Below are 27,973 nucleotides of genomic sequence, written 5' to 3'. Positions count from 1 at the left end.
CAAACATACACAAAACTATGTACATGTGCTTTTTATGTGGTTCAACTTTTTTTTTCCCATAAAACAGACAAAAGGATTACAAAATCCATAAATATTGTCCCAAATAATTTTTTTCTATGTGTTTTTCAGTGCCTGAGCTCTCAGTTGATTTTAAATGTTTCCTCAGATCTGGTTGATGCTGCAGCAGGAACACGGATATTGTACAGGGCTGTAAAGGAAGGTCAAAGGTCACACTTGCTGTTCTTCAACTTAGAACTTAGGAGTACACTGAAGTGAAGAAAGGACCAGGAAGGTGTGAGGAGGAGGAGAAGGAGGGTGGGAGTCTAAACAGTAGACAGGCCAGCTGCCCACAAGTCCACCCCTGATTGGCTACAACAGAAGAAGCCCCTTCCCTGTCACAGGTAAACCCGCCTCAGGTCTCCGGGTGAGGTGATGGTGTTGCACTGAGGGCACAGCTTCTTTGCTCCCTGAAAAAATAGATATTGACACTTTTATCAGAGATTTTACTGCATTTTAATGTTTAAATGAATCAAGATAAATCTTATGATTTACCAGCGTACGAAGCCAACACTCCTCACAGTGAACATGCCAGCACTGGATGGAGGTGAGTGGAGTTGTGTACGTGTCCTGTAGAGAGAAACAGACATGACACAGGTGAGGATTTCATTCTTGTAGTACAAAAAGGCTGCCACTAGATGTCCATGTGAAACTACAGTAGGAGCATTACAGGAGGAGACGCTCCTTTTAAATCAGCTTTTATTTAAAGCCCCTTTAATAATCAGAAGGGTGTTTACTGATTTATTAGACTAAATTGTTTTAGTTTTAACAGATGATATAACACATATTATTTTGACTTTTCACAACATAACTGAATCAGTATAAGTGAAGTGAGCCCATCACTTGAAAACTATATTTTTAACTGAATCAAAAGTCCACTTGAACACAGTGGCTTTGTCTTAACATAGAATTATGACTGGACTTTAATTGTGGGAAGTTTATATCTGCAGTCTTTGTGCAGTTATAGAGCTGTTTACATTTTGTCTAATGCCAAAGATATCGAATAAAGCAAAGCTGCAACTATTTTTGTTAGTCTAATCCTTTTCTTAAAAAAAAAAATTATTTACACGTTAAATGTTAAAAAAAAAAAATTATAGTGAAAATATTCATCATAAGTTTTCAGATGCAGGGGAAACGTCTTTGAATAGGTTCTTTGGTTTTATCAACAGGCCCACACACTGATATAAAACAAAGGAAAACAGCAAATTCTCACTTCCGAGAATCTGGAATGAGGACGTGTGTGGCATTTTTGCTCAAATTATTCTTATGATAAACTGCCAACAATTTGATTGACTTATCATTACAGCACTACACTAAAATTGTCTTTAAAAAAAAACAGTATAGTTGCACAAATTGAAAACCTGTTTTATATATATATCAAAATATGTTACCATTATAGAGAACTGACGATAAGCTGCGGCACACAATTTCATGTCAACTAATCATACTGAGAGTCTGCATCGTAATTTAAGTGTGCTGTCAAACATATGTACCTATGATTTTACATAATATTACTTTAATATTTCCATGACCAATAATACTGACTTATTGCCCAGTCCAAAACACAATTCCCTACAGGAATATCATCAGTTTCAGCATTACTGGGCTGTTATCTCCATTTTTTGTGTCTGCTCTGTCGCTTTAATTTGCCTTTGTACTCACCATACAGATGAGGCATTTAAATCTGTCTCCTTTAGACAACTGTTTCTCCAAATCCCGTATCCGAGCTTTAAGTGCGTCCAGAGTTGTCAGTGTGGAGTCCTCTGAGAGCCTGCACACACACGCACACACACGCACACACACACGGATGGATAGACGGTAACAGGAGGGGAGAGGGGAGGGCGAGCGAGTTAGGCAGACACCGGAGAGTCATTTATAAATCGAAGACAGATTAAATTATTCGCTGGCCAACATGGACACTGAGCATGAAATTTAGCAGCAATCACATTGCCTGCATTCTCTGTCTCATTTATCATAAGTGTAGAGAGGAGGGGGGTGGTGAGGTGAGGTGGGGGAGTGGGGAGGTGAGGTGTCAAGGTCCTCACAGAGATAGACATACACACAAACACTCTCACAATTACCAGATAGACTTTATGTGCAAACATACTGTACATCGAGGCAGACTGGCTACAGTGCATTAAGTGTGATGAAATGTGTGTACATGCGTGCGTCGCCTGCTATGACCTTGATTGATGATATCATCACATTGATATAGTATTGTGTATCACGCTGGTGCGAGCAAGGCCAGGTAGTCTGCACTAATACGACACAGAGCAAGAGACGGGCCATGCCAAAATACACTTTACAGAAAGGGATGGTTGCACTTCCTGTCTGTACACTTCATGTCCCAGCGTGAGCGATACGCTACACCCAACACACCCAACTCACCCCCGTGACCCTGAGCAGGAAAAGATGGGTATAAACAGTGAAAGAACTGACTGATCTGACTTGATTTTTGCTTTGATTTTTAACTTGGTGTCAATTCAGAGGCCCAAGCCACGTCAGTTCACAACGATAAAACTTCTTTTGTAAAACTTGTAGCAGAAGTCCAAACTAACTAACAAAGACAACTGTTTTACTCAAACAAAAGAAGTTATTGTGTTTAGGACAGGCAATAGCCAGCTCAAGAAATCTTTATGGTGTTGTTCTAACATTACCAATTAAAAACAAAAGACTTACTGAATGTTTTTGCTGTTTCTTTAAATAATAGGTCCAAAAGACCAACAACAATAAATCACTTAATTCTTTCAGCTGTAACTTTGAATTAAACTGTCAGTCGCAACACTGAAAACGGAAATTTATAATACAAACTTACGTTTCTATCTCTGTATTTTTGCAGGTTTTGGGCAGAGCAACGGTGCTGCCATCCACTTTCTCTCCACTGCTGGTAGATGGACTCCCTGAGCGAACAAACAAACAAACAACAAATAATGAAATAAACAGCGAGAAGCGACCAAACTCATATCTCACATCTACCTGCAAAACCTGTTTTTATACAATTCTCAAGAGTCATTCCTTCCTTTTCCCTGCCTTTTTTAATCAATTCATTCACACAGAGTTTGTTTAACTCACCATCATTTAACCATTTGGAAAATTCTAGGTTTACTCTGGAATCAGGCAGAGTGCTGCTGCTGCTGAAAACAGAAAAAAAGACGGATATTTAAAAGGAAAAAACTGAGAAAAGTAAAAGAAAATCTAGGTGATAAATAATTAGGAATATAGTGGCTAATTATTTCATATCCAGTTTGATATCCAATGTGAATGAAATGCCATCAGATGGGATACATACTTCACTGTCGTCTCCTTGGAGCTTTCTCCTGAGCAGGGGATTACATCTGTCTCTGTGTATCTGAGAACAAAACTCAGGAGAAACAAAACGGTGCGAGCTACCAACAAGTAAGACACATATCTAACCTATAAAATGCTGAGAACCTTTGTGCACTTGTTTACCTAACAATAAGTTGAGTTTCTAGGAATTTATTTATTGCTGAAACTTTCTCCAAGTCTTCTTTTTTTAAAAATATTTTTTAAAGAAATTGATTTCAAAATGTTAATAGTTGAATTTCTATCTGTTTATTCATTCACCTTGTACCATATTTTTTCACCCTTCTAAACTTAAATACAGCGTTGCTGCACGGTGTGTTCTCTGTGAAGGATACTGTGCTCTGCCGTATTCCAGCGTGTCGTCTCCATCCACGTCCAGGTCTGCGTCGCTGTCTCGACACTCCTTAGAAGTTGTGCTCACCAGCATTGCACCTGATAAGACAATTTAATATGGAAACACTTTTTTTAAACAGCTACTGGAACGTATGAAGATGCTTGTTAAAGGACGAAGCAGAGAAGAGATTACTTACTTACTTACTAAGGTCACAACAAGGTAAATTTTTGAATTACAAAATGTTATTTTGCTCATCTCCTCCGCTTGTTGTGTGTAACAAGTTTGCATGTCAGAGCTTTCTTCCTAGGTAAAGGAAACTGTTACATTTAAGCGAACCTTCGAGGCATCCTGCTCCGCTGTAATCCGGACTGAAAAGTTCAGTGGTTTTTCAACTGCCACTCAGTCACATTATTCATCCTCCGCTGAACAAGATCACGCACATGGGTACCTCAATGGCACATGCGCACGCACACACAAATTTATGCTTACCTTTAAACCCTCCGACTATAGACGTCATCTGTATCCTTCTCCTCTCATTCCACTCGTCCTCCAACGGCGCCAAGTCCGCTGAACCCTCCTAAAACACACACGTACACATGAAGAACACAAGTTCACTGTCTGGATGAATATGTCTGCATGCCTCCTATAGCCTCGAGCTGCGTATCTGCTTCTGTGTTTTCATAGCTGTGAACCAACGCCTGCAGTGTTTTCACATGGATACACACCGAGCTGACAGTGATCCTGATGCCACATGAACAAAGGCAGTCAACAGTGTCTGAGGGTTCAGACCACCGACATGCTCTCGACCTGCCCTCTACGTTTTATATAATCATATCCGATTACAATAAAAATGTCAGGGAAACGAATATTTTCATCTGTCTATTGCTCAAAGAAAAAATAAAAACACGTACCTGTCCATCCTCTGGTTTCCTCCTCTTCAGCTTTCCAATCCTGACTGGGAACAGACAGACGAAAAGCAGAGGACCGTGATACAGTTACGTAACAGAGAGGCCACAGTGACTTTTGTTTGTCTCTCTATAATTTATTATAATAATAATTATTATTATTTGTTATAATCAGGTTGTGAGTAAACTTGACTGCTTTGTTTTATTTTGTTTTTAAGACTTCATTCAGACCTCATTCTTCTCACAGACAGCAGAATGTTTATAGGGAATATTCCATTAAAAACTTTTGTTTTTTCTCCAACAACAGGCAAACACTGATAAGGTCGGAAAGAGGCAGCACTCTGCAAAAAGTAAGGACGTTTGAAAATTATTAGGGGAAAGAGTGGATCAGAAGAGGGGGAGAGCATTGTAATATTTTCCCAAAAAATTATTTTTTTTTTCATTACAAGTTCCATTAAGATATTAAAGTTTAACTTGGGAAACACAAAGTGTTTTTAAAAAGTTGTACCAATTTACTGTAACAATGTTATGTCTGTTTGAGATGTTGTGGTGCTTTTTTTTTCCTGAGTCATGAGGAAGGTGCAGAGAAAACATTAATAATCCTGATGTGGGCCTTACAAAGTGACACATAAGGTTCACTATCCCAGTGAACAGCATGCACAGGAGAAGCTCTTCTCCTGTTAGTGTTGTAGCACAATCCACTCTGAAATAATCAATAGTTTTAAATAACATACATTTTAAAAAAAAGAAATTATCTTGCTTGCGCTCATTTCACACTTTTCATCTGATGTGTGGACTGACCTGTAACACAATCACAGTGATACACAGAACCTGAAGTACAATTACATCGCAGAGCAAGGCAACACAACTGTGGGTTCCATATATACAACAACTGCAGGTTTTTTCAGCACTGGGGCAAAACATGCCCCCCCCCCCCCCCCCCCCTTCTTTCCTCTCAGATATAAAAGTTAACATGGCAGAACACCAACTGCACCTCTTCTCCCACTCTGACCTGACTGGCTGCAGATTGCATAAGGGGACATTAAGTTTTAGGGCCCTCTAATTCCTGCTGGATGACAGTGGCCCCCGAGGGGGGACAAGCAGAGAGTTGGTGGCCGTGACCTGAGTGCCGCCATCCCAGCGAACATAATGAGGGTTAAAGAGATGGTCATAGATGAGGAAGAGCTCATCAAACAGAGAGAGAGGAGAGAGAGAGAGAGGTTGATTAATCAACAGAGGAGCCAGCCCCCCTACTCCCACTCCCTTCTTCTTCTTTTTCCTCCCTGACGTGTATTTAGAAGCTCATTATGCTGTCCTGTTATAAGGCCCAATAAAGGCTAACAGACCTCGACAGCACTGGCAGTTTGAAGAGTCAGCTAAGAGCCAGAGAATCTTGGCAGTAATAATAAGAGTAGTAAGATGTCTGTGGTGTCAGAGGCAGCTTGAAGGATGCTCTGTAGATCTACAAGTCTATATCAGTGCAGAGACACTGTCAGGTTACTTTTAAAATTGTTAGATGAACCTGTGTGATCAAAATGGGAAAGTTTAAAATAGTATTTATTTAAATGGTAGTAATTAATAATTTATAAATAATAAAAAAATACTTTATAGATCAGTTTTAAGGCATTTTGGGGTGCAGGGTTGTGAAAATTCCCTTTGGTGGTGTTTATACTCCTTGTTCTAAATATATAAACACCAGCTAAAGTATTTTTTGTGACCTTTTATTTGTGGCTTATAATTGATCAATGATGCGGACAGCACTGATATTACTGTAACCATGAAAGATGAATTCAATATTAATATATAATGATATCTGACAACATAAAAAAACAATGATTAAACTCATGCCTTTCAAAGTAACATTAAAAAAGTGACACTAGAGAATAAATTATTACAAATCTTTATGAATAAAATTTTCTTTTCATAACTAGTAAATCTTCACCTTTGTAAAACAGGAGTGAAAAAATGTTTTGCATTTTGTTCTTAATAAATTACTTAAAGAAGACAATAATATTGTCCACCTTGTATTTTAAGCAAACGTTTTTTCCTTAAACACATTTTCAAGCTTGCATCACTTTATCTCCAGGACTTGGCTGCTAAGAAAAAAAAAGATTGTGGGGATGAAGAAAGTGCTTCTCGGTGTGTCTTACCAGCTTGTGTGCAGTCTAGGTGGGCTCCTGCGCTGTGGGGGCGTAATGGGGCAGATTTGACGTAGCACCTGCACCAGCAGAGGTCATCGACTGTTAACATATCAAGAGGTCAAAGTTGAAAGGTTAATAGCTCCTCTGCTCGTGTGGGCGCTAGGCCAGTGGAGATGGTGTGGGAAAAAGGGTGACATTGGAACGACTGGTGAGGGAGGGCGGTTGGACGACACACACAACTGGGTGCATCAGTGTGAACAAAGGAAACTAGAATGTTTTTTTTTTAAACTCTGACTCCTTACTTTTTGAAATATAAAGCCTTTAAAACTACAGACCTGACTGAGTTTACTGTACTGAGCGCTTTCTTAAGCACACACTGAGTCAGCAGCAATGAAACACAACAGGTTCACTCTGCATGCATCAACGTACCATTTAGTCTTGTGTGTCTGTTGGCCCGCACACGGAGAAACGTCTGCAACAGACAGAAGAGCAACATCAGAATGTTTCACATTTTCCTCACGTTGCAATCAAACTGTAAATTTCGTTCATTGCCATTTTTACTGACATAGGTGAACAACAGCTGGGTAGATGTGTTAATTCTTTGTGACTTACAGGTATAACACCATGACAATCAATTACTACAATTACTACAGAACAAAGAAGAAGACTTATTCAACTTTAAAAAGTGTTTTGAGAGTGACAGCTAAAGTGACACCAAAAGCATCTTTGTAGGATTTTTTTTCTTAAACTTATTACACATGGTATTTATTATTCCATTTTTTAAAACGGTAATTACACTTCGACTGCACATCTGTCTGTCCTGGAGGAGGGGTCCCTGCTCTGCTGCTCTTCTTTAGGATTCTTCTTTTTTTTCCCATTAGAAGTTTTTTTGTTGCATATTTGCTTATCTGAATTAAGGGTGTAAGGAGTGTAATATGCTATAAAATTTGTAATTATTTTTTAGTTTTTCTTTTATTATATCCAAATCAAAATTCCAGTGGAAATACAGACTTATTTCCAACGATGTACACTCATTTGAAATCTGGAACTCCTGAGAAATCTGATTCTGATTTCCACATTTTTGAACCTCACCTGATATCGGTCAGAGTGGGCGTCCTCAGCCGGTCGAGGGGGCGAAGTGGGAGAACCTCCTTCACGCTTTATATGCAGGGGAAGAGAGAGAGACTGAACGGAATAAAAGGAAGAATAGAGAGGAAAAGAGTCAAAATCGAGATGATAATGGATTTTTTTTTTTTCATGAAGATATCACAGTCGTGTTTACCTTTGGGGTCCTTATGAGGTGGTTGTGTTGCACCGGAGTGGCACTGTAGACAAAAGAGGCAAATAATACAGAAGCTTGTATGTTAAACAAGCTTGGAAATAGAAAGTCACATAACACACACACGCTAACAAATCAACTACACTATCTTCTTACACAATATACAAACACAATATCATCTTTTAAATGTCATCTCATAAATAACCTCCGCTTTTATCCTGTCTGAATTTGTATCTGAGCCTGTGTGTAACCTCATTTTACTCTTTCTCACTTTATGTCTGTCACACAGTTACTGTTATAGTTACGCACACTCTTTTTCACACACACACACACACACACACACACACACACACACACACACACACACACAGTGTCCCTGTGGGCCAAGTTCAATTTGAAACCATTACTGTCCACGGAGCGGTCGTTAAGCAGATTTGGAGTGTAATGTCTTTATTGGAGGAATCATTCTTCTGGTCTAAGCAGCAGGTAATGCGTGTATGTGCATGTGTGTGTGCACAGCTGGTCCTTGTGTGACTGTGAGTGTGCGTGTGTGTAGGGCTCAAAGCAGCCATTAGTGGGACATTATCCCCCCGCTGTATGATTTGTTGTCTTGAGGCCGGAGGCTGTAATATGAAATATGTAGGGAACAATGAGGCAGCTTGTAAACACTGCACGCAGGTGACGGAGAAGACGGGAGATACCACCTGGGGAAACTGAAGCGGGGATGGGGTGGTGGGGGGGTCCTTCTAGCTACAAAACCTGTCAACATTAATTGTCATCTGAAAGCTGAACAGAATGGAAAGTCTGGAATGCAAAACAGGAAGAAAATGACAGGTGGACAAATGGGAGAAGTGAAAAGTTGGAGGAAAATAGACAATTGTGGGTAAAAACTTTAATGGTATAATGTAAAATAAAGACAATGGAATAAGAAAAAGAAGATTTATGGGATTATAGAGTGGAATCAGATTACAGAATTAGTGTGATACCTGATTTGTAGCTGTGCGAGTTTGGCTAACTCCTGCTCCATGTGCTCTTGCAGCTCTCCGGGTCGCAGAATGGCCTGGCAGACTGGACACATTGGGGTCTGAGCATCGTAGAGACCCTTCACCTTACCTGGACAGAAGAGTAATGAAAAGATTAACAGAGGCATTAGAGGACCTGGGTCATGATTTTTATATTGTCTTGCTCTGTCAGGCTATGAGAACATGTAATAAAGAAAACTTTGCCACAGAAAACACTATGAGAGATGACGAGAACCATTAACTGCAACCCGCCCTCCTTCATTCAAGGTGTGTGATTTTTTTTCCAGTTTTCTACTTTCTTTTTGTAGATTGCCTTGATTTTAGGTGATTCCTGAAAAATCTATAGCAGTTTCTAAATACACATCACAAAGATATACTGGCTGTCTTGTGGTATGTATAGTGCAACAATAAATGTTGCACTATACATACCTGGACAAATTTACAAGAGACTGATAGAGAGTAAATAAAAACAAAACAAAAATCTAATTTATTTTTTAAAAATTCATTAAACACTGCAAATACTGCTCAGCGGTGGAACAAGTTTTGAGATCCTTCACAAAAGATGGCAGTACAACAGTGTAAAAATACACTTACTCCATAACAAGTAAAGGTCTTGCATTCATAATCTTACTTGAGTAAAAGTACTATAGTACTTACAACAAAATGTACTTCAAATATCAACATTCAAGAAACTCATTATGCAGTAAATTGACACCTGTGAGAGTTGCATTATTTTACACATTCTTGGATTATCTAAACTCATGCATTGAAGTGTAAGCTGCATTTCACTGAGGCTGAACAATGTTATTTATCTTACTGCTGAGTAGTTTAATATTTAACAATCCAGCATATCCTGTAATCTCACTATGCATTCTACATGTAAAATATTAATCAGCAAAGTAACAAGTAACTATAGTATAGCTGTCAGGTGAAGTGAAAAGTGTTTTATTCACCTCTGAAATGTATTGGAAGTATTGAGTAGAATTAAGAGGAAATACTAAAGTAAACATAAAGTAAATATACCTGAAAATTGTACTTAAGCAGAGTAAAATGACTTTCCCCACTGCTGTTAGTATTAATAACATATTGTAGAAGCTCTGCAGTTGTGTACCTTTATGTTACGTATGTGTGTGTTCAGTAGGCCTATTTGTACTATTGACAGACAGCGGGAGTGAGAGTAAAATAAGGTTACACACACACATATAAACACACAGACACACTGCTATGGCCCCCTGCTGTGAGTGTGTTGACATCATAGGCTGTCAATAGGAACATTACCCAGGAGGGCCACTCGGCCCATTGGGCCCCACTGATGGATTACTGCCATAAGCAGCCAGCTGGGAGCCTGAGGAGCTCTACTATATCAAGATTTTACCTAGTAGATGAGGTGATTTACTCCTGAAAGCCATCAATCACATGGAGAGAGCTAGTAGGCAAGATGCACCTAATTTCCCATCACAGCACAGTCAAGGGAAAACAAATGACAGGGCTGGCAATCACAATTTAACACTTTTTAATATAGAACATTACAAACAGGTTAGTATTTGTCACAGCGTCTGAGCCCTTACTGTGGAACATAGTGGACTGAACTTCCTTGAGGACCCTATTACCCAAACACTGGACAAACACTTTGCCCCAGCTCCACTCCAAATGACCAGCGACATGACAAGCTTGTCTGTTGGCAAGTGCCGTCCCCTGACATCAGTTGAGCTATGAGACCCCATAATGAGGAACCAAATAGGACAAAATGGCCTCTAAATAAAACATGGGGTGGAAAATAGAAAGCGGAGTCAGGTGTCCTTGGGAGAGTGACAGCTCTACTGTTTTCACCCCCCCCCTCCCCTCTCTCCAGCCTTTTTTGCATCCCCTCGCGGAAGCCTAAATGACTTTTCCCGACACGCATCGAGCGTTCCTGGGCTTTCTGCGCTCTGCCGCCCGGAACATGCAGGCATCAGTAAACAATGAAATCTCTGTGCTGAAATTGAATTTATAACCACATTACCTGCACAGATAGCGTCTCTGAATGGCGCCGCGATAAGAGCAATGGGATTTGATTTTCAGGTGTTTTATTGGTCCACTTTTTGGATAAGCCCCCCTGCTCTTCTGACTACAGCCTCGCCCCCACCATTCACCTCTGCTCCACACAAACATCGGATTTAATGGCGTGGTAGCGTGCATGGTTGGATGTATAGATGAGTGTGTTGTGTGTATGTGTGTGTACATGCTTTCACCGAGGGCTCTCTCTGCGCTTGTGCCGTGCTCTCGTAAGTGACAGTTGTTGGTTCATGACTACCTTTTTACACGTCTCCATCCCCCCGCTGCCCTCCGCCCCCGCCCACATAAACCCTGTCAGTATCAGTCAACCTCAGCCCCTTTTCACCCTGGGGGGTCTCAGACACACAACAGGGGGCTGTAAAACCTGCCTGTGGGGCTTGTTAACTGTTCACTCACTACGGCAACTGGCTCGGATGGATTGGCCCTCTCTCACCGGGCTGTGCTGAGTCTGACTGGCCCATCTCCTAATGGATTCACTGTGTCTCTGTCTCTGATTGTTTCCTTTTTCTGTCTTTGTGTCTCGCCAGTTCAAGACCTCCTTTCCTGACTGTCTAGCCTTTGGCCAGCTGCCATTTGCTCTCTTTCCACTTGGGAGAATGTTTATAAGCAGCTATATTTAAGTCTCATTCCTATGAAACAAAATGTGTGGATCAGAATGGCACAGTTTCTATTTTGTGGTTACTTCAGAAGTGACTGAACTATTTTCAGTGGAAAACCTTTACATTTGGACTGGCATGGTCAATAAGTCAATTTTTATACAGCTGTTGTCAAACACGAATCGCACAGATGAGCATTCACAAACATGCCAGAATATAATCTTTATCTTATCTCCCCATGGATTTGAAGAGAGCATACCCCTGGGGTGAGTAACCCATCAAAACACTGTGATATGTCTTTGCCCTATCCTCACAATCAAGAGCATCAAGAGATTGTGAAGTTCATCTTTTGTAACAAAAAAGGATATTGCTGTCCCCCTTCTCCCCTTGTATGATTGATGGTCAAATAAAGTTTCTGTTGTTCTGCATCAAGACGTGGACTGTGACTGTCCTGGGTTCAGTACTCGCCACAGAAACAGAGAGAGATCAGAATCCCGCTGACAAATCCTCAAAGCATCGAGTCCCCCTGGGGGTCTGGGTAATGGCCGATGCCAGCGCCCATATGACGGCTGCCAGTTCTGCTGATGCAGACGGAGCGGAGATGCCTAACGTGACCTTTAGTGAATGCCACATCACATCAGGCCTGGATGTCACCCGCTGACATTATGCTGGGGCATGAAAAGGCTGTTCTGCAGGGGAGACATGGTGACGAACGTCCCCCCGGTGACAAACCTGTGTACGTGGTATAATTCTGATTGACGTGAGGAGGATTGGACGGCTTTGAATGGCAGGGGACATACAAGCAAGCATCCAGGGGAGGATGTGGAGCTCGGTTTGCATCGGCTGGGCCTGTTTTTTGTCTGTGTTCGCTGGCGATAAAGTGCTGAGACAACTCACTCCAACTGGCATCATTATCCCAATCATCAAACAATTCTCTAAGCACATCAGAAATCCCTCTATAAAGCCATAACAAGCACAGACTCTATATAACCAGTAGGCATGTAGAGATTGGCGGGGGGAGTAAAGTTAACGCTTGGCGGCTAACACTGCAGTGGTGGGTTGTGTAGGCAGGTCCTTGGCACACTTTCAGAGGAGACGGAGGGCTATAAAAGCCATTGGCTCCTGCCACACCTGTACCCCACCCTATCCCGCGGCCTGCTTCCTATTTAAAAGCATCACATGCAGGATATTAGTCAGGGTTTTTCACCGTCTGTGAGGTAGAGCTAACCTCTGAAGCGGAGGGGGGAGAGGGGAAAGTATGCAGGCCGCCGTTTGTTTTTTATTGGGGAAATAATGGCCTATTGAGAGGTTGGGTATTTAATGAGCAACATAATAGGCCCTGTAGTAACACATCTGCTATGAGCAGAGTCATTTCCTCAGCTTTCAAAGGCGGCTGCTTTAGCCTTTGAAACAGCAAGTCCAGTTGCCTTTGACTTAGTACTTCTAGATATCTGCTTTTTATTAATTACAGAATTGTTACACTGGTAATATATGAAAGACAAATGTGTTGCTAGACTCGACGCTCAATTCTAACCACATTCCACAGCCGAGAAAGGTACACTTCCTCTCCTGGCTTGACCTCAAATCTCTCACTGTCCAATCTAATTCTAGCATCCTTCAAAAATATCCTTCCCTACTCTGCAATCAATTGTGTTTAATGTATTAAAGACACTCACCACAACCACCACAACCTTTGGCCCTTGCACAAATCAATGCCTCGTTAGACCGCTAATGATCATTCATTGACTAATAAGATCTGTATCAACCTCTTGTAGAACATTGATTGGCCTTTGGCCTCTGCAGTGCTCTGTGCATTACGTGGACAGCGGGAGACAGCAGCTGTGAGTCCTGGGGAGTCAGATGATGAAAAAGCTCCTGGTGGGAATGGACAGGAATCCTAAACCCCAAATAGACTCATTCTGAAGCACCTCAGGCCAAAGCCCTTTTCTTCTGCCCTACAGATCAATGGACATAACCTCCCTGACCACAAGTCAATCAGCGCACAAACCCCCAATTTCTCTCCCTCTCCCACTCGCTCTTTCTCTCTCTCATCTTCTCCATTAGTCACTACAATTGTTCCATCAGGTGCGGGCGTGGCTCAGCATGTATGTGTCCAATCATCTCGTTGATGGAGAGTGGACAGGGTAGCTGTGCGACAGTGTCCCTGTGACCATATTTCCCTTTTCAGGACCTGAGGGCAAAGATCGAACCCTGCCTCTGCTCTGCTCCTACCAATCAATCTGACCCTCATTGAGATGCATGGCTCAATGATCTTTGATAGTGACTTACAGATTAGAGATAGATAGTAGAAGTCAGGGGGAAAGTTAAGACTGTCCTTGGGTATTTGCGCTGATATGAGGCTACTTACAAGGCACCTCATGGATCCACTCTTTTATTCATCCCAATTGTGTTGGGTAGGGTCCTGGTATTTTTTCTGCAAGTTTTGGGTCTGTGTTACAATATATGCTCCTCCTGAGCGGATCCAAGCAAACTCGTAATCAGCTCTTATCTATATCCAACTCTCTATTATGTACATAATTGACAAAGAGCTGCTATTTTCTTTATTTGGGCTCTCCTTAGACATTTTGGATCAGGTATATGCTCTGCTCTTTGGTCCTCTGGTTCTAACTGTCCTCAGGGCTTTTTTTAGGATCGTGTCTCTTTTAAATAAATTGGTTTTGGATACCTTTTCCACAGATTTGGAAACAATCAGGTCCCTTGTCGCTCCATTAAAAAAAACTAAACTTTAGTCCTGAAAAACTGATATAGAATGTCAGGAAAAGTGGCTTAGGGGTTAAGAAGCTGGGCCATTAACTGCAATGTCCTGGGTTTCAGTGTGACTGGGAACCTTTGTTGCATGTCTTTCCCCTTCTCTCACCCCTCATTTCTTGTCATCTGTCTACTGTCAGAATTTCTAATAAGAGCACAAAAATGCCCCCCGCCCAAAAAAAAAAGAAAAAAGAAAAAAGAAAATTCAAGAAAGGCAGCAATGCGTTCATGAGCCCCAATTCAAAACTTGAGACGTCATCGAGCTCATACTCAGAGCAGCAAAATGCCAAATCCAGCCTCTGACATCCGTTTGCTGACTGCTGTCTAACAAAGTCAGAGCAGTCGCATTGGATCAAGAAACCGCTGACAGCGGACAGCGATATAGAGCTGTTCACCGGTGGCCTGTCACTCATTCTGCGCTCACCAGACAGACGGATGAAATATACAGAGATCCAACTCTGTCACAGTATATCACACTGTCAGAACTTCGACCTGTCTCAATAAACAATTCCTAAATTCAGTTTTAGTTCAACTTAAGTAAATTTTGACCAAGAGGGAGACAAAGAAGAGAACTTCATGGTGGCGATTTTTACATGATTTAATCACATTTAATCACCAAACCTAAATGGTTTAGGTTAAAGTCAAGGTAAGGGTTGGGGTTAGGTATTTAGTTGCTATGGTTAAGGCTAGGGTGAAGGGCTAGGGAATGTATTATGTCAAAAAGTGTCCTCACAGAGATAGAAGTCTGTGTGTGTGTGTGTATGTATGTGAAAGAGAGACAGAGTGAGAGAGAGAGAGACATCAAGAAACTAATAGACAGACCACGATCCCTCATTAGAGGGTAATTAGATTGGCTCCAAAAATACAGATCACTATTACCTGGACCACTGATTAATACACATTAATACTCTCTCTCTCTCTGTCTCTCTCTGCCTCTCTCTCTTATTATTCCATCGTCTCCTCATCACGTCTTCCCCCGCCTCATACACCCCCCCACCCCCCCCCCCCCCCCTTTCTCAATTAGTGGTTAATAAGGAGAAAATGAGACAATCGCTCTGTTGCTTGCATCAACTTTTCTAAATAGTCCTGGACAAACACTGTGTCACTGTGTGTGGAACTCACTGAAGAGTTTAATTATGCCAGGACTCAACAACAACTACAGAGCCTATTAAAGCAAGTTCTTCCCACATGCTTGACCAGAATTTTCTCACAGAAGTCTCCACACAGGAAAACTCTACACTTGCATACTGCTAGAGAATTTTTCTATTTATATTTCCGAAAATACTTTGGAAATAAAAACTAACAGAGAACACGCTTGAACTTGCAGCATCCAGCAGGTGACTGTGGTGCCAACTCTGACACATTCAGCGCTGTAGAAACACGCAGCATAGCTCCGTCTAAGGCTCCCAAACACATCACGCCACAGTTTTGGCAATTTCACATCTACCACCAGACAAAAGTTTTTCAGCAAGGAAAAACAGTGGATTTTATATTTTTTTAAACTGCTGCTATCAGATGCATGAGGCACGTTCTGAAACTCTAGATGAGGTTCCCAGATGGTGGTGGGAAGTTTAAGGTATAGTTATTAGCAGAGTTACAGCACATAGCACAAACGTTTCTCATCTACACAGTTCAAGCCAACCCAGAAACATGACCTATAAGCCTGCAAGTAAAAGGAATTAAAGGAAAGAAGCTCTTGTTATTTCGATTGTGACAGAATGACAATATAATCCACATTTTACTGTTATGATGTTACTTATAAATTTTCCTCACTGGCAGTTTATTGAAGCAGAGCTTGCCAGTGCCCAGCCAGAAATCTGAAAGAACAAGAAAAACACACCATCACACCCGAAATGCCAGAAAATGCAAGTTCTATCAACTGCTGTTTTTGAGTAGTCATCCTTTTCTGGTGGTAATTTCAGGCAGCTGACACACACACACAGTCATTCTCTACCGAGGAAAACACACCCACCTGCTTTCCCCTCACACACCTGTCCCACATACACTTTGTGTAGCGCAGGTGAGCAGCGGAAACCGTAGCCATCAGGGAGAAGCACTCCACAGAGACTGAGAGCTGTTAGTACACTTCAAACAAAATTTAAATGCCAGGTTTGTGATCAGAAAAGGCCCCGCATTGGGCCTCGATCGCAGTGTGAGCAAGCCTCCAGTCAGAACTTGTTGAAATGTTCGGACACCACTCCACAGTATCCCTCCTTTCAGCCTCATCAGCGGGCATTATTACAGATAAGCCGCAACTCCCTCCCACCTCTTTTCCTGATAACATCTGATACTGTCAGAACAACTGTTGACTGCTGCTGGTACAAGAGGAACACAAGCACCTGGCACTGTGTGATACACCTGTGTTTGGGTTAGTCACACTTCCTAAAGGATGTTATTGTGTCTGCCTGGATGAGAAGACAATTACAGCAGATGACGATGGTTTTATCTTCAAATAGTGGAAAGATAGAGATGATTGAGCGGTTTATCTTCAGTAACCCACACCCAAAGGGAAAAAGATCTTGGAAGATTTCTTAATTCCTTGCATATAAAATATTGATGGGTGACGAAATCTTGGTAGTGGACATTTTCAAATTATTTGTGTAAACACAAATAATTCTTCTTATTGTTAGCAGCGGTTTTCGTTTTCCTAGAGTACCAACAGAAATCTCAGATACACAACACAAGGTTATACAAGTATGAAAATTCTGTCATTTTCTGGCAAGCATGTAAAACAAAACTTTCTTTGAAAATTTGCTTTGCTTTGAAAATAAAGGGATCCAGTATCCAGTTGTATGTCAAGTGATTCAGAGTGTTACCCACCCTAAGAGATGACAGCAAGATGTAACACAGAAACATGGATATTCAATCCAATACAACCCCCCAAAACAACTGTCCCAACATGTCATAATTAAACATTATGAACTTCCCAATATAAACATTTGCTTCAGGGCTGTGTTGGATTCAATTAGATTGTTCAGGTGTTTGTGATATTTTGTTGTTGTCTCTGTGGGATTAACTTCTTTTACTGTAATTCTGCATTACAAAACATGATTTGCAAGTGTGTTTCCAAACTGTTGGAATCCATTGTGGCTTAAGCATTGCAAAGAAATGTCAGCACTAAATAATTCTTTTACAGTTGTTGTTTTCTTTTGAGGATAAATGTCTGTGTGCTGTGTCTGGTATCCCGGCACCAGACAGACTCGTCTCTCCTAACCCCAATGGCTTGTTGAGAAAAAGACATATTGAGCTTTAATGTAACACTGAGTGGTCTGATGACCTTCCACAACAGACTGTAAATTTGTTTTTGCTGATAGTTTAATTGCGTATGAGTGTGTGGGCTGGGGGTGTATGTAAGTCGGTTTGTCTGAAGTGAAAATAAGAGTGTGAATATAGACACACTGTAATGGTTTGTGTGTGAGAAAGAGGGAGAGTGTAGAAATGTGTGTCTTTACACACTCTTGAGTGTCTGTGTGTATGTGCTCATGTATATATCATTTACACACAGTGCTGTGTAGCCCTGGTGAGTGCAGCGCAGTGTGAGCCCCCATCGATACGCCCCTCCAATCCCCCCTGTCAGCAAACACAGGAGAACAAAGAGGCCTGTGGCAGCGCCAGCGGGTATAGATCTTCTCCCCTGTGTTCTCACTCAGCGGGGTCACACAGGAGCTGCTCACAGTTCAATCTCCTCTACTTGACTGATCAGGAGCTTTGAGCTGCTGCTAATGAGACTGGACCCTCTCCAGTCCGCAGGACCCCGAACCAGCCCGCCCAGAGCAAAGGAGTCCAGAAGTCCACTCAGATACAAGCAGCTATTTCAAATTGGAATTCAAGTTAAAACCAATTAAAAGCAGTAATTGGTTATAGATGTTATTGGTTAAAGCCCCTTATAGCCAAAGATTACTAAGAGAGAGAGAGAGAGAGAGAGAGACACTGAGTCAGTGTTTGTGATACAGACCTCTTCACTAAAACATGAGTCTCAAAGGAAAAACAGCTTTTAAATACCCCAAAATATTTATCGACACTGAAATGATGATATAATATTATGAAAATCTGAAAGACCAGTACAAGCCAGAGACATCAGTATAGGTCTGACCTTACTTTTCAATGTAAAAGCTGTGTCCTCCATTACAGAACTAAACCTGCACCCGGTGACTCGGTGATCTTCTACAATGAAACACAGGTTTTATACTAGACCTTTTTTTTTTTCAGTTAAAGAATGAAGAGATGTGCCACAGTGATTAAGTAATTACACCTGTTTCTAATACAAAGCAAACTTTTCTTGAAATTCTCAAAACAGGTAAAACCGTACTGGAAACTTGTTTGATGATCCCATTGGACTAATTTCAAAATTGGTCTGTACAGGATTATTATTGTGGGAGTTCTATAGTGTTATATGACGTAAATTTGCTGTATGGCTCTTCTTATTTCTACGGTAGCATAGCCACTTGATGTGCTATAATGAAGTAATTTGCATTGAAACAATCCACAGCATGTATCCCATAATCATTCAGTGATTGATTTGTAATTTCACTAATAGGGTCACGACCGAAACAATAGTATGTGTAAAGCAGAGTCCCTGCTCTTACTCAGCCTCACAGACTCACCGCAGGCCTGCCGAGCGCTGCCTGTGTGGTCTGTGGGGACAATTAGCACAATCTCCATACTAATGGTAGCCTGTAATGGACACTGCTGAGCCTGCCAGCCACTGTGTGTGCGTGTATGCTTGCCCGTGTGTTTGCATATGCATGCATGTGAGGGAATGTTTGCATACGCGCATATCCTTCAGTGCCAGTGCCTTCCTGTGTGAGTCTGCCTGCCCTCTGGTGTGTGTCTGTGTGCACATTGACTTCCTGTGTTTATGCATGTATGTGTGTGTGTGTATGCCTACCAGTATGTGTGTGTAAGTAGCCAGTAGCCCGTATTTTACTGAGGTGAACCCCCCCACCTCCACCCTCTTTGCTTGCGGCTCTAACCCTGATCCACGGCCACTCATTAGCACCATAATAAAGAGTTGAGACGACACGTAAAAGGTTATATACTGCTGGACTGCTGTTTTCCTACCAATTATCAGGCTTGTGATTTATGGCTCAGACCCAATGCTATTCTCTGAGGAGAATTGGGGGAGTGTTGCACAGCGGGGTGAGAGGTCAGTCCCGACAAACTTTGACCTTTAAGGCAAGGGTGCACTGGCGCTGATGGGAGTTTGTCAAACAGCTAAGCAGCACTGGGTGTGACTAAATTGATCAGAGGGTCTTTAGCATGCATGTGCAAGTAAGCTGTGTTTGAATTGTCACACGCACATGGTTATATAACTCAACAAATATTAACTTTCTCTTTAAGGCTGTGACCCTGCCTACTATATAGTGCACTATATTTAGCCTTCTCACTGTGGAACAAAAAAAGAAGTGTTCATGGCATGTACATTTTCTACTCTACATCTGTCAGTGATAATACAAAGGGCAATTATTCTTAAGTATCAGAAATCTCAATTTACTGATCACTATAGAGTAAACTTTTGAGTGTCTATCTATTATTTGAACACCATGACACTTTCCAGCTCCATAAAGATGTCTTACATTTATTTAAAAAAAAAAAAAATCATATCTATAATGGTTAAAATCCTGCCTATAAAGCTGCTGAATGATGTCGGGCCGTCATGTATTTGGGAGTTGAAGCTATCACGCCTGACATGCCTTTGACGTATTTTCTTTTGTCAAGCTCCTTCACAGTTGGGAGACTTGCAACAAGCACAAGTGACATGCTGTAATGAGGTCTGTGTGTGACACTAGGCAAGCGCACAAATACAATACACACATGCATACACATACTGTATATCGTGTATATATATATATATATATATATATATATATATATATATATATATATATATATATATATATATATATATGTGTGTGTGTGTGTGTAGGCTTTTGGCTGCCATCCAGTCGTGCAGGATTATTGTGGTCTTGCGGTCTGTCTCCTCACTCCTCAGCAGCATGTGTTTAACCCCAGCATTTGGCCTTTGTGCCCTCTCTATCTGCCTGACTGATTTGTTAGGCTCCGGGGACAGGACGGAGGATGTGAGTTTGTGTGTGTGTGTGGATGTGTGCCACTTCTTACGCATATGTGATTCAATCTACAGAAATACCCCCTCTTCCTTTACCCCAAGCCTTTCCTATGCACACACACATGCACACACAAACCTCTTTGATGTGAGATCAGAGACAGCCGTGATGCAGGTCGATCAGGTGCACAGAGAGAGGCAGAAAGAGGGAAAAACGGAGAGCAGGGAAGAAGGAAAGATGGCCTCTGTTAAAACAAGGCTGTTGTTTTAACGACCCCTGGGCACTGCACTCATTATGACCCGCTCTCTCTGTCTCTCTTTCTCCATCTCTGTGTCTTTCTGTCTACTCCAGCCTCCCTCTCTCTACACAGAAGCAGCGTTGTTCGTGTGGGCCGATCACAGTAGGAGATGGAGGCAGATATAAGATGTGTTATGACTCATGTTTCAGCAGAACATTCTGTTGACTGTCTAACAGGTGTTGATGGTCACTGCAAAAAGACCCCACGCACGCACACACACACACACACACGCATACACACACACACACACAGATTTCCCCCTGCTACTGTAAAAGCCTAGTGCCAGACTTATAGAAATCCTGTCTGTCTCCGACAATCCGTGTGGTCCATAGCCTGACACAGCCTGAAAGTTTTGAGGATTCCTGCGTGGAAGCTCTAACACACACACACAGATACACACATTGCAACACATTCTCAAATGCATGAATACATATAAGACCACACAGACAACACATAAATTGAAAATATACAAGGAAAATCCCTCCACATTCCCTCTCACCAGTCCTTATAAGATGAAGGGAAGGAGGTAAAAAGCAGAGAAGAGTTTCCCCTCCTGCCAGGATGAAAGCCTCTTTTACTTGGGAGAACATTAGGAGAACAAACTACCGTCACAACAGGAGGGGGAACAGTCAACCACGGCGTGCTCTCACATCAAACACAACCACCATTAATATTGTAATGCTTCCTCCCTGAGTGTTTGAAATCAAGACAACCGGTGTGGTCAGTCAGAGAGCTGGCTGCAGATGTCACTTTATTTGGGATGATACAGCTTTGAAAACATACTGCACAACACTGTGGCTGCAGTATGCGCTGCAGTCGGCTGAAAAGTCTAAGCTTTGTAGGAACCAGACTTTTGTATCTTTCACATTTTCTGTTTCTTTTCATTCTATATTAGAACTGCCAAAAACGTTCTGTAATTTTCCTTTAATCTTTTTTCCTACTTTACATCTGCCTGCCAACATTTCCCAGTTGTGGTGTTCATGTTTCTACCCCCTTATTGCTACATTACTTCAGTTTTCTTACTAAAGTTTGTTCGTGACAGGTCACACAAACAAGCGTATGGTGAGTGTGACTGTTGATGCATGGAGTGCACACGCAAGGCCGCCTGATAAGGACGATTCACCCTGGGAATAATAGTGGGCAGTGGATACTATATGTGTATGCATGAGCATCGAGTGGTTGCTATTGATCTCCTGTGGTCTGCCAGTGGGATGTAAACACTGTGTCTTTCAACAGGAAGCTTCACTCAATACGAGCAGCCGTCAACGACTGCTTCACAGAAAACACAGCGCACAGACGCCCTCCCTGTTATCAAATCAGCACACACACAGCTACAGTATGTGGCCTGTGCGTGTGAGAGAGAGAGAGATGTTAATATGCCATACAAATAAGTGTATGTAAAATATGCACAAACATGCACTTGTGTTGGGTGAAAACTATATAATGGAATCATTTTTGTGATTTTTATGATTTCATGACAGGAATCAGGAATACACCCACCATCAAACACATATGCAAACACACTCACAAAGCATGTAAGCTGTGTCTGGAACAAGCTCAAACCCATCAGACTTCACCACAGAGATAATCCATGTGCCAAATCTAAGATGAATCTATGTAATATTGATTCTGTCCGGGCGCCGCACTAGTCTGCTAACAACCCATGAATAACCGACAGTGGAGAACACTTACACACTGAGCGCATCTGTCGGAGAACCCTTAGTGTGTGTTACGCTTTAAATGTTTGCCCTCTATTAACTTCCTGCAGGATTTCTTTTCGCTCAGGTGAAGACTTGGTGAGTCTCTCAGTACCTTCTCATCCCAGTACGAGAGGTCTTTGACAAAGTAGACAGTCTATTTAATCTTCCATGTTTCATCTTACCAAATTAGACTCATGCAGGTGACACAAAAAAATACATTAATTGTGCATGCTGTTTAGAAAGTAATCTTATGAAATCTGACACACTAGACTGAATTTTAATTTTTTTTAAAAACATCTCAGCATGAACGATAAGGGAAAGAAATCCTGTAATTTTGTAACTGGGTCTGTTGAAAAGTTGCCAGTGTTTTCCATTGATTGCTTTGCATTAAATTTGAGTCATGCACACCACAACAATTTGCGTCATGAGATAATTTCCTATCCTGTTAATTCTGATGGGTTTCATGTATCACAACAAATGTCGTATTTGCGATGGCCCATGGATAAGCACACAAGGGGCACGTAAGTTTATTGTGAGCTACAAATATTCATGAAACGCTGCCATCTTTTGCAATCGGCATGTAAGCAGTACTTTGAAATTGCTCTTTTCAAAAAGGCTCTAGGATAGACCTGTCAATTTAACCTGTCAGGTGGACAGCAGTTGATTATGTTTTTGTGTGTTGGCCTTTGTGGTTCTCTTCGGTCCGCTGTGCAGAAGATAATTTTCGGTTTTCTGACAGCTGCATCCAGGAGTTTGACGTGTTACAAGTATCACAACACAGGGGCTCTCAAACATCTGGCTCCGGTTATCATTGCTCTCACTCAGCTTTGCCACCACAGTAAGATATACGCACACAATCACACACACACACACACACACACACACACCACTCCGTCAGAGTCTGGCCATGGTGTGTTTTGCCACTCCACTCCTCCGGTTTCCCAACTTGTGTTTCTGGTAAAGGGCCATTTTAGTTCCAGCTCAGGCCTGCGGCGGAAAGCATCTCCCCGAGGAAAATAAGCATGACTCGCTCCAGTGAAGACATCTGCCCTTTGAAAGCGAGCGTGGCTGTTTGAACAGCTGTCAGAGCACACCGTGTGTCTCAGACCTTCGCTGATAAAACAGAAGCAAGTCTGGGAGGGAAAATCGACAGAAGAAAGACACTAAACGTGCAGAAGGTGATGTCCATTGGCAATGATACACAAGGCAGATGGGAAGAGGGGCCCCTACCTACTTGTTGTGTAGACTGACAAGAAGCTAAGAGAGGATCTACAGCACTCGGTCATCTGTGCTCAGAAGTGGAGAAAACATCGACTGTTCCTGTTGGACAATCTGATCCAAAAGTGCGTGTTGCTGTGCGTAAGCTTAAATTCCTACAGATCCTTCTTTAGTTTGCCAACATTATAAAGGAGTGCAAACTCCTGGACAGAAACATCATTAGTTACAAAACTGAAGAAAATGAATGTTGTCTCAATGTGTTTTCTCCATAACTTATTGATTTAGTCAGAGGAAAGATAGATCAAGAGTCATCATTTCACTCTTAATGCACAAACACTTCCACAAAGTGAAAGATTATATTCAGGAGCACTGGCCAGCTGCAGCACAGTAGGCCACACAGAGTCACTAATGAAGAAAACTTAGAAAGAATGAAAGTAGGATTTTATGGTCTAGTTTGTAGTTCAGTGGGAATTTGCATTGGCATCGCCGCTGCAGTATGCGAGCAGTAGACACTCTCATACCCCAAGAAGATTTCAAGCTTAACACTTAAGACTTTTGGTCCTGAAGTGACTGTCTGTTACCCAGTCAAGAGGAACAAGTGTATGTCAGACTTAGAAAAGTGCTGGGAGCTCAATTGCATTAAAGCTCTTAGTTTGCCTGAGCTCCAATCTAATTGGATAAAGCTGGAAAAGCAGCTTCCAATGTGCTCAAATCCATTTTTTTCCACATTTTTTTTTTGGGTGGGGGGGAGAGATGTGCCCCATGTTCTGTTCCACCCTGTCTTTTGTCCTTGTCAACATTCCCCAAATGAGATTCCCAAAATCAGGAGGTGAGGGGAGCACGCACGCACGAGTGCACAGAGCAAACATTGTCAGACAGACACACCTCTCACACCAGCATGCTGGCTGGCATCTCTTCCTTTCCCGTCCTTATTAAAATTCCATATTGAGATTCCTTCCTGCCACTCCGCCTCCCTGGCCCTGTCACTCAGCCACCAACCAGCGACAAAATCAGCAAGTTTCAACAAAGACACACACATATGCATAGAGACACACATGGCACACCATCCAAACTTTTCTTAAGACAACTCGTCCCTGCTCCCGCCCTTTATGTGTGGGATGAAAGTTTCCTTTAGGTGATATGTATGAGAGCGTGTATCAGCGTCTCCCCCTCCTGCCTTCGCCCCTCTCCATCTCTGCTCCCCCTTCTCATTGTCATTATTTTCGATGGTGTCCCCCTCTGATCTGCCGAGCCTTTGGGTGCTCTCTCTCCTCTCTCTCTGTCTTTGTCTGGTCCCTTTCATCTGTCAGGCGCTCCCCTTGGCGACCGCCACTGAGGGGGTTTGATTTCCCATCATGCCTAGCATTGCCTCCCTGACTCCGGCTCCCTCTCTCCCTCCCCTCTCCCTCTGAGGCGAGTGTTGTGCCCCCGCGTCGTTGGGCAATTATCCCCGGGAGTAATGAGGAGCGTCTCTCCCTCCACGGTGGGCTGACTGACACCTCTCCCACTCATTTGTCAACAAATCAGACGGCTGGTGTGGGCGGCCATATTGAGCTGAGGGTTGTCGTTGGGAAGCTCAGGCTGAGGCACATCGCCACATCTCTCTCTCCTGCTCTCTTTTTCTCTATCCTCCTCCATCCCTTCCTCTCTATCTCTGCCACCTCGTTATCTCTGACAGGGTGTCATTCGTTCCAACTCTCACTCCTCCTATGTCAACCCTCCATACGCTCCGATGTATTTGTGTTCCTCAGCCGCCAAGAAAAGTCTGACTTCCAATAGGCCTAATGGTCATATGTGGCTAATGATCACTAAGCTGAATAAGTGACACCATTCAATTTATTTGTGTCAAAGTCAGTCACAGCCAGTTGCTGTAAACACTTTGCACAACTAGACGATAAAGACTACAGTGCAAAAGGGAAAATATTTTCAGATACGTCTTTACTCACAGGGGTTCCTTTCAGTTTGTCACCTTTAGTCGATGCAGCTGTAGAGGATTTGTAAATCTCATCTGCCTCGTCATGTCGGCTTGAGCAAGGTCTTGATGTGCTTAATTAAACTCTGCATATTTCACAGCATACTTTAAAGATGTGTGGTGAGATGAGTGACTTTGTGTGAGCTTTAGATGTGAGCAGGGAAAGCTGTGCAGGTTCACATATTACTACATGCATCAGATGTGTGGTTTCTGTGGGTCGAGTGTGTACTCACTGTGCTCTTTGCGCTCCTCTGGGCTTGATGACGCTTCTCTATCAGACAGCAGGCCAGACATGGAGAACAGCTTCCTCCCTGAGTCCTCCCCAGCTTTGAGGGACCCTCCCGAGGAGCCGAAGTCAAACTCCTTCCCCTCCACCTCCGGGAAGCAGCTTTTCAGCCTCTTGGCAGGGGTGAAAGCCGACTGGTAAACCCCAGACTCCCTCTCCTCTTGTGGGGAGGAGAAAGGTCGGAAGGCACCCACCCCACTGTGGTTGAGCATACCAAGGGTAGAGCAGTCCAGGTTTGGTGGGGTGAACTGAGGGTGCAGGTGGAGCAGGGAGGCTGGGAAGTCTCGGGAGGGAAAGGTGCCTGACACAGGGCCCTGCCGCTGATACATGGAGGTGAATGTGTAGGAGGCTGAGGGGAACGGGAGGTGGAGGTCCTTCTCCATGGAAGCAGGGACGCCGAAGGGCCTGGGTGCCTGGCAGGGGACAGAGGCATCTCGGCCGGCCTCTGCGGTGGAGGCGAGGACCATCAGGGCAGGGGAGGCCAGTGGAGCTGGCAGGTAGGAGGGGCTGTCCATCTTGAAGGGGCGGTGAAGGTCCATTCACCTCCCTGTTAGTGGCCCTGGGGAGAGGGAGAGGAGAGTGTTGAGGTGGAGCGTAAAAGGCTGAGCCACACCAGCACACGAAAGGAAAATACTAATTGTTTAAAAAGGTGCTCTATTTAGGTGACAAACAAAAAAGTAATTATTTTCTTTTCACTATTACTGGATTGTAATAATTAAATTGAGCCGTCTTGTGGAGAAATAAGCTTGATTTAGGCTGAAAAAGAATATTATTTCTTTTTGTTAAGTTGAAAGGGAAATTGTTTTATGATCCCAAAGCCAAAAAAATTTTCATCCTTTCATTTTATGAAACACACCCAGTTGAAACTCTGGAGGCATTTTTACAATTATAGTTTTGGACTAATTTCATTTCATTTAAAAGGGTTGGAGGAGGCCTACTGTGCCTGTAAATAATTACGACGGAATAAATTGTCAATAAAACACACACGTAGCCGAAACCTGCAAAAGATAAATTTAATAGTGAGGTATAAGCAATAAGGTTTGGGAAAATCCTCCAGATACGTACGGAAAAAGTATGATTGCCCTTGCTTTTTCTCTATAAAGAATTAATTATCACAGTAAATCAATAAATTGTAAATCATGCGGATTGTGGCCAATAAAATAAAATCGTTGGTGGCTCTTGCTTAAGTAGAGTAAGCGTCTCAGGAATAAAAGTTTATCACGTTTCTGTCCTAAAATGTGAAACAAGCTACAACAAACCCGTAGCCTCAAAGAATTAAACGAATGTAATTAAAAGTGGTTTCTTTAAAATAACAAGCAAAAAGTTGAACAATGATATATTCCAATCGGAAAAAACGCCTTCATCTAATTTGCGATTTCACTGTTTCTTAAAGTGAAATTTAATAAATAGCAAAATATTGGAATAATAACAAGGCCTAAATATTAATGTTTTCACGTTCACCCTTTTGAACTTACATCTTTTTCAGTCTCTTTTCAGTTTATGAAAACATTTTCTCTTGAAATTAACAAAGGTGAGAATGAAAGTTTGCGCACTTGCTTTCCCTCAGCAAATAAACGAAATAAACTATTCTACACTAAAGTGACAATGCAGAGGTGCCATGACTTCTTACACACATCCGAAAGCGCAAAGGAGGTCAGTATATTTGACCCTTTCACACGTGAGGAAATAACCTTTTCATGTGTTTTTCAAAGGCGTCAACAGTTTTCCCAGAGACGGCGCACAAGTTCGCTCAATTAAAGGATGAAAAAAAAAACAAAACAAAAAAACTACCAGCATGCCTCACACCCGACAAGACACATGGCAATCAAACAACCAATTAAACCAATTAAAACAAATGAAGCCGTAATCACTTGTGTTACCACGCGGCATCAGCCGGCACTTACCGTGATGAAGCACTCAAAGCGAGATTTATTTCGCCGTCAAGCAACTCT

At 42.3% G+C, this 27,973-nt stretch overlaps 1 protein-coding gene across 1 annotated transcript; it reads right to left on the bottom strand.

Annotated features, from left to right (window-relative positions):
* Positions 1-223: 223 nt before the first annotated feature.
* Positions 224-27,961, bottom strand: rnf220b (ring finger protein 220b). The gene is made up of 16 exons (XM_041040667.1): positions 27,926-27,961; positions 25,969-26,580; positions 9,027-9,153; positions 8,044-8,086; positions 7,854-7,946; positions 7,191-7,233; positions 6,771-6,860; positions 4,627-4,670; positions 4,205-4,292; positions 3,717-3,813; positions 3,347-3,406; positions 3,130-3,191; positions 2,873-2,957; positions 1,720-1,828; positions 553-627; positions 224-467 (listed from the first exon to the last, which is right to left on the bottom strand). Exons 2-16 carry the CDS (start codon positions 26,558-26,560, stop codon positions 396-398), a joined length of 1,680 nt encoding a protein of 559 aa, XP_040896601.1. The 5' UTR covers positions 26,561-26,580; positions 27,926-27,961; the 3' UTR covers positions 224-395.
* Between the last annotated feature and the right edge of the window lie 12 nt (positions 27,962-27,973).

The sequence above is a fragment of the Toxotes jaculatrix genome, chromosome 6, assembly GCF_017976425.1.
Source record: "Toxotes jaculatrix isolate fToxJac2 chromosome 6, fToxJac2.pri, whole genome shotgun sequence".
In the NCBI taxonomy this organism is placed as follows: domain Eukaryota; kingdom Metazoa; phylum Chordata; class Actinopteri; family Toxotidae; genus Toxotes; species Toxotes jaculatrix.
The sequence above is the reverse complement of the archived record's forward strand: the minus strand, read 5'-3'. Positions and strand labels throughout refer to the sequence as shown.